Source organism: Dendropsophus ebraccatus, chromosome 9, assembly GCF_027789765.1.
Source record: "Dendropsophus ebraccatus isolate aDenEbr1 chromosome 9, aDenEbr1.pat, whole genome shotgun sequence".
Lineage (NCBI taxonomy): Eukaryota > Metazoa > Chordata > Amphibia > Anura > Hylidae > Dendropsophus > Dendropsophus ebraccatus.
In genome coordinates, this window is record NC_091462.1 from 109815024 (window position 1) to 109825710 (window position 10687).

The 10687-nt window shown below is 39.9% G+C and overlaps 2 protein-coding genes across 2 annotated transcripts; both read right to left on the minus strand.

The window, feature by feature from the left end:
- Positions 1-772: 772 nt before the first annotated feature.
- LOC138801846 (olfactory receptor 1f45-like) lies at positions 773-1702 on the minus strand. The gene has a single exon (XM_069984947.1). It carries the CDS (start codon positions 1700-1702, stop codon positions 773-775), a length of 930 nt encoding a protein of 309 aa, XP_069841048.1.
- A 6884-nt stretch (positions 1703-8586) lies between these two features.
- Positions 8587-9156, minus strand: LOC138801848 (olfactory receptor 2T1-like). Its single transcript, XM_069984948.1, has one exon. The coding sequence runs from the start codon at positions 9154-9156 to the stop codon at positions 8587-8589; it is 570 nt and encodes a 189-aa protein (XP_069841049.1).
- Between the last annotated feature and the right edge of the window lie 1531 nt (positions 9157-10687).

Genomic DNA, 10687 nt, shown 5'->3' on the forward strand with positions numbered 1-10687 from the left:
AGGCCTTGTTGAGAAACCAAGTAAAAAATATGAAGTATTCTTGACAAAGACTGGTTGTGAGTCAAATGTCATATTTTTTACTTGGTTCCTCAATAAAGTCTTGAAGATCCTCCTTTATGGTAATTTTTTAGAGGCTTGACTTACTTTTATCTATATTAATTCTGATTGCTATATTAGGAGTATGCCTAAATAGATTACATAGAGACCAGTATGGAGATGTAAGGTAAGGACAGAAAAAATTGATGGACAAAGGCTGAATACTTAAAATGAGAATTAGAGGAACCTCATTATATCTCTCGTGCACTCACTGATCACACACTGCTTAAAGGCACCAAAAGCACACAGCTATATGGATGCACCTTAGCCCCATCTAGTCATCTGTAGAGTACCAACAATGGTATGACTGACACCTACTTATTAAGGATTAAAAAAAAGACACACGCCATCAAGTCCAACCTAGGGAGAGGATGGATGAAGGGAAATGTCATGGATGGATAAGCATATGCATTAATGGGGTCATCAGCCAACACTGTAATAGGGAAACCATATGTCAGGAGGTGCCGAGTCTGGGTACAATTGGCATAAACAGTAAACAATTCTGTACAGTCTCAAACATTACCCATTAACTAAAATGTTACCAAAATATTGATGTTTTTTTTTGCCGATGGGAGTAATATAGTTATATATAATAATATAGTTGAAGAGGAATAAGAAGGTCATACATATAACTGTATTACTTCTCTTTTGGTTTCCTAGAAGAGTACAACCATGACTATTTCACCTTCAACAATCTCCGAAGAGCTTTCTTGAATTCATTGTTACGTAGACTATAGACAAGTGGGTTTATCATGGGGACAATGGTGGTATAGATCATTGACAGGACTTGGTTGAGGAGAATTCCTGTGTGGTAGAATGTGGATATCGTGTGTGTTGCTCCTGTAGAATAGTAGATCATCATGACAATGAGGTGGGAAGAGCAGGTGGAGAAGGTTTTTCTTCTTCCTCTCCTGGATTTAATTCGTACAATGACACAAAAAATGTTAATGTACGACACCACGTTAAAAAAGAATGGGCAGAGTCCAAGCAGAATCCATTCTGTCCAGACTACAATATAAAACTGATTGGAGCCTCCATAGGATGCATTAAATACCGATAGAGAATCACAGAAGAACTGATGAAGAATTATAAGTCGATCAAACGTCAGGTTTAGGAGTGCAAGGATAAAAAAAGACGGGTTTATGAAGGCGCAAACCAACGTGAAGACCATAATCCACGAACAGTTCCTCAGGCTCAAGATTTGGTGGTAATGCAACGGATGACAGATCGCAACATATCGGTCATATCCCATTATAAAGAGAAGCAGCACCTCAGCACTGGTTGCCACAAACAAAAAGTACATCTGGGTGAAGCACTGGGTGAAGGTTACCAGGCCATTCCCAGATAATAGTATATGGAGAAGTTTAGGGACAATGACTGTGGTGCAGAAGATGTCTATGGTAGATAATGTACAGAAGAAGAGATACATCGGGGTGTGTAGATTGGCATCTAGAGATATCACCGCAATAACAAGTGAATTCAGAATGACTCCCGATAAGTAAATGGTGGAGAAAACGCTGACAAAAAGAAATTTATCATTAGGATTTGGGGAGAATGGAACAAGGTGGAATAGTGTATAAGTACGATTGTCCATGAGGTTTGACATTCTGCAATAGCAGAAGACAATTGTTCTAACAAGGACAATGATTAAACCCTCACATAGTTTACATGTTTTGCTCAGAGAAGCTACAATTTGGGGGTCGGGAAGGGTTTATTTATTACTAACAGCAAAAAGATATACAGCATATTCTGAAAGTTTTGGGGTAACTGATGAAGAAAACAGGACATGACTATAGAAAGGAAGGAAAAAAACAGGCTTGTACAGTGTGGACACTTGACTTTCCCTCATAGTTAGTTGACCAGTGTCTCCCATGTCTACCAAGAGGTGAAGTCCCTTCCCTTATCACAGAGTCATTACGAAAACAAGACAAATCATGGTACTGCTTAAAAAGTGATAAGTAACTGCTATATACAATGAACTTAATATAAAGTTAATAGACTGGTTTATCGTGTGGGTCTTGCGGTATCTCTCCTGAATTGGAGGAACTTTGTTGACATAGAAGAAAAAGTCAAATACAAAGCCCATAGCTGTAGGTGTCAATGCCAGTTATGTGTGTCCCCAACTATGTAAAGCTCATAATCATTTTAAAAGGAAATTTTTGAGTCAGATTGGAGGATGGAAGTAAGATGTGTAAAGAAAGTGGTAAAGGCACATAGAATAAAAAAGTTATAAATCAGTGTTTCTTATATTTCCAAAATGGTTTATTGCTGCAATGGAGAAAGAAGAGGTCCTAAGTCAGGCCATTAACACAACCTACTGAAACGTAAGACAAAATGGTCAACAAAGCATGTGAGAAAGTGATAGCCTTCCTGTCCACATCTCCCATTCAGTGAAACAGCTCCTCTGTTACTAAGGCTGGGTTCACACTATGTTTTTCCTATCATTGTATCCGTTTTTATTTGGTTACCTTTAACGGACAGAAAAACATAGTCAACCCAATTTTGTGTACATTAAAAAACCACATCCGTTTCGATCAGTTTTTTTATTTTTTATAATGGAAGACAATGGAAAAACGGATCCAAACGGATGGCACACAATTGCATCCGTTGTTGCATCAGTTTTTTTTCCATAAAACACATACCTTAAACGTCTAGGAAAAACGTAGTGTGGATTCAGCCTAACAAATCTCTGTTCTTGATATAATTGGTCCGAAAGAGAATTGGTCAGAAAGAGAATTTTTGGTGTTGTTTTTGTGGATAAGGATGTAAGTCGGTTGGCTTTGCATTTCTTGCCATATGTGGCGATGTCGCGAAGGTTATTCAGTTATATATTGGTTCATCCCTCTACATACTCCATGAAAAGTTTTTGGAGATGACAAAGTTCTCTTCTGCCTAAGTAATGAGTCCAGGAAGAGGTCTAGTTATGCTGAGCTCCAGTAGCCGAGTCCTTATAGGATTCATTATCTGACATGTATCCTGGGTAGGAGGGATGAGTTTTTTCGACTATACAGATAATTTTTTACCACTTATTCTGTGCTGCTGCTGATGTTCTATCAGATGTTATAACAACTATTAAAAATTTCATATGTGCCAGTGGTTAAATGTTATAAGCAATGCTTATATATAGTCTATCACTGCAAAATATCTTATAAAAACTGCTCAATCCTGTCCCTCCAGGAAACGTCCCGTGGTCCCTATTAATATAATGGTCATTCAGTAAACATCATCTCTTATTATAATTACTTTGGTTATTAATTCTTCATACAATAAGATTTAACATTGGGATTTCTTGTCCTCCGATACAATAGAATGTTTACATTGTTATGTATATCTCCATACATCAAAACTGGTCACTTCTATCTGTCGAGTAACAGTTTTTTTTTAGGAGAGGCATAACCATTTTTTTTATTAATTTTTTGTAAGACTCTGTTGGTAATTTAATTTCACCCATTGGTATTCACACCTAGAGGACCAACTATTCTCTATCTAACTATTCTCTATTATTCCATAGTGACACTCTATGTCCTGTCCACTGTGTCCAAGAGATAGGGCATAACGAAGAGATTGCAGTTGCTCTGACTACTGGGGTCCTTGATGGTCTTGGGAACGTGGACCCACTGGGTGGGACAGCAGATTGTGCAAATAAGTCACTGCTCCATACATTCTCTATAGAAGTGCCGGAATGCATATTTTTGATATATTATAATAGAGAAGTGAAATTACCTTGGTGGTGGCTGCCATAAATAATAACAGTTCCTTTGCCAGATAACAGTATACAGTATCAGGACTGGCATTGGCACCTGGGCACCTGGTTTCTGATAAGCCTGTGGTCACAAGAGGCCTCACTCTCCCAACACCATGGCACTTGAGTGGCGCTGCCTACAGGGAGGTTTCCTACCAGGGGATTACCAACAGGGGGTATTGCCTATATGGGGAACATTACTACAAGGGAGGGGGGGGCGCTAACTATGAGAGGAACTGAGTTATCTACAGGAGGAATAATTACATGAAGGATACCACCTTCTGGGGGCCTACTTGCACAAGCAAAAGGAGACTTAACTACAATAAAAATGCACAGAGAGGCCTAACTATTTATGGGGGCACAGATGGGACCTAACTACTATATGGGAGCACAGAGGCGGCCTAATACTATATGGCGGCACAGAGGGAACTAGTACCATAGCTGCCATAGCAATGAACATAAAATGTTTCTCTGTCAAATTCTGCAGAGAACACTTATGGATGATCTTAATTTCTGATGAATTGGCATGCGGGCGCCCCAATTCCCAATTCGCCGCTGCACACAATGGACCGTGCAACCGGAGCCGCAGGGTCCAATGTGTGAACTGACAGGTTCTCTGCGGACGCTATTCAATGAATAGCAGCCGCAGAAAACTGACATGTCAGTTGTTTGCAGCGCCGCTAGCGATCCCGACCAGAGCGTATACTCTGTGTATAAACTCTGTCTGGGATTCCCTCAGCTGTAGCACAATGTAAGTAAAGTATCAATCATGGCCGTGTTGCAAATCGGCAACAACATTTAATATTAATACTTTACTTACGTTGTGTGAACATGGCCTAAGGATGAAAAGTGACAGCTGAGAAAAAACTGTGATCGCTACTAATGGTTTTGAAAAAGGCGTTACTTTCTCTCTGTGAGTATATATGGATTTAGCTGATAGGTATTGCTCCTGCTTGGGCTCTGATTGGCACCCCCAATGCAATCATGAGGTGCCACCCAGTTTTCATGGTAGCCATGTACCTTCTGTGCCAAAGCCAGGTTGCAGTATGAGATGGCAGAAATGTCAGTACTCAGATAATAATGTTTTTAAAAGAAGGAAAAAAAAAGGCAAAAATAAATATCCAAATCACCCCCTAAGGTAATAGCCCTCAGTTGATACACAACCTGTATGATAAACAGGAGTCTTGGGACTTCCTGTGTTGGAGGGAGCAAGGACCAGTAGGTATAACATTGATTTATACAGAAAACTTGAAATAAAATAAAGCAAGTACTGTATATTGTAAAACTGCTTGCGATCACAGCCTCCGATAGTTTTTATGAAAGGTATGCTTTAAGTGATAAAAAAAAGAAAATTATATAAATTTGGTATCCTTATAATCATATCGTCCTAAAGAGTAAGGCCTTATTCACATGTCCAGTGATTTTTAAGGACCGTGATTTAGTCCGTTTGCTAGATCTGTGATCCGTGGGAAACATTTGTATCAGTTTTTTTCACTAATTTGCATCACATCACCCAGTATGTATTCCACTATGTTGCAGAGCTAATCCCACATGTCAGATATAGCAGAGCTGATTCCCACAGATGTAGAAGAGCTGATCCCTGTTTTGGTCCATTACAGCCCGCTTCCTTGGACAGTGGTTGACAGCGCATAGGGAGACTTGGATGTGGTATCCAAGATCTGTGCCATGATTTTGCTCCGCCATGATTTTGCCATGATTTTGCTCCGCACTATGACCTGTCCTTTTTTTCGAAGCACAGAACGTATGAATAGACTCATAGGATTGAATGAAAAGGAAAAAATGAACACTCTCCAAAATTGTATAATTGTTTTTCGTTTTTGTTTTATTGGATTAAACCATATAAACCATATTTCATAATACATAATTGGCGGATCTTAATTTAAATGTACAACTTGGTCCACAAAAATTATAAACCCTAATGGAACTTTGTGAATAATAAAATAAACTTTTTCACATAAAGGTGTAATACCCTCCGAAGTAACGGAAAACATTCCCTTTTCTAGAAGAAGACAACCATGACTATTTCACCTTCAACGTCCTCAGAAGAGCTTTCTTGACTCATTGTTACGTAGACTATAAACAAGTCGGTTTCTCATGGGGAAAATAGTTGTATAGAACATGGACAGGACATGGTTGAGGAGATCTCCTGTGTGGAGCAATGTGGATATGATTTGTGATCCTCCTGTACAATAGTAGATCATCAGGACAATGAGGTGGGATAAGCAGGTGGAGAAGGTTTTTCTTCTTCCTTCCTTGGCTTTAAGCCGTGCGATGACATAAAAAATGTTAATGTATGACACCACATTACAAAAGAATGGGCAGAGTCCAAATAGAGCCCATTCGATAAAGAGCACAATATAAAACTCACTGGAGCCTCCATAGGATGCAATAACTAAAGATAGAGAATGACAAAAGAACTGACGAAGATTAATAAACTGATCAAATAACAAATACAAAAGTCAGATGATGGACGAGTTTACGAAGTCGCCAACCAACATGTTGACCATAGTCAGTGTGGAGTTCCTCAGGCTCAGGATTTTCGAGTAATGCAAGGGATTACAGATCGCAATGTATCGGCCATATCTAGAGATGAGCGAACCGGTTCGGCCGGTATGGGATCCGGGTCGGATTTTCCCAAAAGTTTTTCCTGCATAGACCCTGTAATGGTGAGTTTCCTGCATAGACCCTGTAATGGGGAATATTGAAGTCTAAAAAAAAAATTGACTTTGAGATATTGAAAAGATAATGATGTTACTGACATGTAGAGCCCTAAATTCAACCAAATACACTACCCCCGTATCATATAGATGCTTTAAACTATGAAATCCGAAGAAATCCGAATCCTATTTTTGCACAGGCAAGTTGAACGATTCCCGGCACACCCGCCATCACTGGTAATGGCTCTTTTCTTTTCAGTGATGTCAGACCTGATAGATTTCTACAGGGCTTGATAGTGGTGACAACTTATAGAGCGACTTGGCTTAAAGCTATAATAAACTTAAAAAATGTAATTTCACATAATATCATTAAAAGAATGAAATATATATGCCGTATTTTCCGGCGTATAAGACAACCCCCAACTTTTCCAGTTAAAACATAGAATTTCAGATTTACTCTCCGTATAAGACTACCCCTCTTCCACCAAATAAAAATTATTAAAAAACATCAGACAGCAGCGAGATCTGAGAGGCAGAGAAGAACGTATAGTAATACCGATAGGACACAAGGGTGTCCTACCGGTATTACTATACCCTAATCAGTTGTTGAGAAACATAATAACAAAAATAAAATGATTTAATTGGCTCCCCAGGGGAACCTTCCCTGTGGTCCCTATTACGGTAATCCAGTTTCTATAGTATTCCCCAAAACACCTTCTATTAACTTTATTATTTACAGTATTGTTCTTATATACAGTTGCAAGAAAACTAAACTAAAAAAAATTATAAAGGATAATAAAAAAAACAAAAAAACAACTATTCTGAGGGTATACATACAAAAAAACAGTACATGTTTTTCAACGTCATTGAATCTAGGAACATTAGCCCCTAGGAAATAAATATGCAAAAGTAATCCGGAGACCATCACATGTTTCTCAATGTTAGTGAGCCAACCAGAACATCTCATGGGAAAGAACAACCAAGTCATGGGGGGTCTCCAGTCAAGGAAATCACCTTCCAACAAGCCACAGTCAAGGATGACAAGACTTTGGAAATAACCAAGCAAGGTATCCATCCACAAACAGTTGTTTCGGGGTATTTGCCCCTCATCAGTGTGGAGTAGGATTCTAGTGGGAGAAAAGCCTAGTAGGTGTATTCAAAATAATGGTGGTTGACTTCAACCAAAGTACAGCAGAGACACCAACCAAGCTAAGGGGAGGGGTTTCCAGTCTTCAGGCCAATTCCCCAAACCAATTATAGACCCCGAACAAGCATGCTAATAGAGATCTCAAAACAGATCCTCTAAACACAGACAGCAGACCAGGCTTTCTAAACGAATAGATACCTTAGAATAAGCACCCTAAATTTTTAAATCGAATGTACCATCAGGTATATTGCTTTGGTTTTTTACATTAACAGACCGGGATCGGTGCTGGGATGCCATTGGAGCTTTCCATTTTTTCAACCACCGCCTGCTTCCCGCGCATGGTCCTAGTCTATTCCCAAGCAACAGCCCACCCTGCAACACTGGGAGCAGGCCCAATGGCCCCCAGTGAGACAATCGTCCCTCCCCTCTGTGTCACAGCTCCATTGATTCTAATCAATGGAGAGGGTTTCGTCACACTGGGGGCCAGAGGGCCTGCCCCAGTGCTCAGGGGTGGGCTGGTGCTCGGAAATAGACTAGCGCCAAGGCGCCGGAACCAGGCGGGAGTTAAAAAAAAGGACAGCGCCACTGGCATCCCCGTGCTGACGCCGGTCAGTTAATGTAAAAAAAACAAAGCGATGCACCTGGTGGTGTATTCACTTTAATAATTTAGGGTGCTTAGTCTAAGGTATATATTCATTTAGAAAGCCTGGTCTGTTGTCTATATTTAGAAGATCTGTATTATCTGGCAGCAGTTCAAAAAAAAAGGACAGTGCCACTGGCATCCCCTCGCAGGTGCTGGTCTATTAATGTAAAAAGACCCAGATACCACAATGTAATGCAGTCCCCAGACCAGACCTTCTAAATAAAAACAGACGCCAGACCAGGCCTATATACTTACACAGAAGGTCCCACTCTCTTAAACATCATCTAAATAAAGTCTCCATTGCGCTCCTCAGTTCTTTATTTCTTAGACTGTATATTAAAGGGTTTAATATGGGTGTTACAATGGCGAATACCACCGTGATAACCTGCTCCAGAGACTCGGTATGTAGTGATGAGGGTATTAGGTAGACAGCAGTGGCAGTGCCATAGTAGATGGTGATAACGGCCACGTGAGCTGAACAGGTGGAGAAGGCCTTTCTTCTTCCTTCTGTGGACTTAATAGCCAAGATGACTCTTAGAATCTTCACATAAGACATCAAGCTACAGAGAAATGAGCCCGTTCCCACCAGCGCAATGTCGGCATAAACAGCGGCATAGAAGGTTTCAGTGCCGACACAGGCGATCTTGGTCAATGCTTTGGCCTCACAAAAGAATTGGGCAATGTTGTTCGAGTGACAAAATGACATCTTCGATGCGGGTATTGTCAATAGTAAAGAATTGAGACTTCCGATAAGCCAACTACCAGCGATGAACAGAGAACATGTCTTCTTACTCAACATGTGCTTATAGTGTAAGGGGTGACATATGGCTGCGTACCGGTCATAGGCCATCGTGAGCAATAACATGTCTTCTGTGCTTGGCGCCAAATAGAAGAAATACATCTGAGTGAAGCACTGTGCGGACGTCACTGTGTTATTCCCCGATAGTAACATGTGCAAGAGCTTCGGGACGGTAACATTGGTGAAGACTATATCCACAATGGACAAATTGGAGAGAAATAGGTATAAGGGGGAATGTAAGTGGTTGTAGGAAGAAATGACGGTAATAATGATGAAATTCATTAGTAATCCTATCAGGTAGAGGAATAAAAATATACTGAACAGGGCCCATCGATGGTCCGTCCTGGTAGAGAAAGCTACAATACGGAACTGGGTAATAGATGTGCGGTTCTCCATATCTAAGAAATCACCAAGAAGGTTAAAGGTTAAAGGGGCTGCAGAACCGATAGGAAATGAGCCTGAAGGATGTTACTGGAGGTCTCTCACTGACAATGTTATCAGATATTTGAATTTAAAGTGTAAATGTCATTTTAATTTTTTTTGTGCAGAAATCGATAGTATAAGTGAAATTCTGTAACAGGTTTTATTAGGCAAAAAAGAATTTTTCTGTATTCAAAAAGCTCTTTTGCAGCCCCCCAGGCAAAGTCATCTTCAATACAGAGGACCAAAGTGAGGGCGGGTTCTGCTAATTCCATTATACCCTATAAATGGGGGTTGGGTCGAGGGGGATGAGTGAGCAAGGAGAGGAGACAAGCGTCTGTACAGTTTGGAGACTGTCTGGGCACATAAAACGCTGGAATCACAGGTCAGAAAGGTCAGTGGTTATCTAGGAGCTTGGTGAGAGAAGATTGCAGGATGTAGTGTTGGGCAGGGCTGCCTTTTCTCCTCTCCGTGCTCACTCACCTCCCTCGACCCCTCCCCCCTCCAAAGAGCATAATGGACACAGAAATCCTGCTTCTTCTGAAGTGAGGGGGGGGGGGGACAGCTTTGTGAGTACAGGTGGAAACTTTTTTGCTTAATTAAACCTATTACAGAGTTTCTTAAAATAATTTGTACTATTGATACTTGATTGATTTCTGAAAAATTAAATTTATATGACAGCTACGCTTTAAAGATGAAGAAATCAGGATACTTTTTTTCTATTTCTTTCCTTTAGGATCTGAGACACATATATAATAAGGACTTTGTAGAAGCTTAAAGTTGCTGCAATGTATACTATGGCAGTCATAGAAATCTCAGGCGTCTTACTGCATCTCTACATTACTGATATCATATAGAGCCAAGAATTATTTCATTATGTGGAAGTCAAGCAAATTCTGATAAATTCACGTGAAGGTGTGACTACAGCAGTGGGGACCATTCATGTACAAAGCTGTGTATTACACCCCACGTACGATATATAATACATAGCTAAATAACAATGTAATATGTAATTATTGTTATTATCAGATTATTGTTATTAGCAGATTATATTCTCTTTATGACATTACTATACATATTGGCAATTGTAAAAACATATAGATAAAAATTCATAGGCAAGACTAGAAAAATGTGCAGGATGTATAAAATTTATTGTAATTCC

Bases quoted from the DNA above. Each gene is read 5' to 3' on its own strand.
- LOC138801846 (XM_069984947.1), bottom strand. From the start codon at position 1,702: ATGTCAAACCTCATGGACAATCGTACTTATACACTATTCCACCTTGTT.
- LOC138801848 (XM_069984948.1), bottom strand. From the start codon at position 9,156: ATGGCCTATGACCGGTACGCAGCCATATGTCACCCCTTACACTATAAG.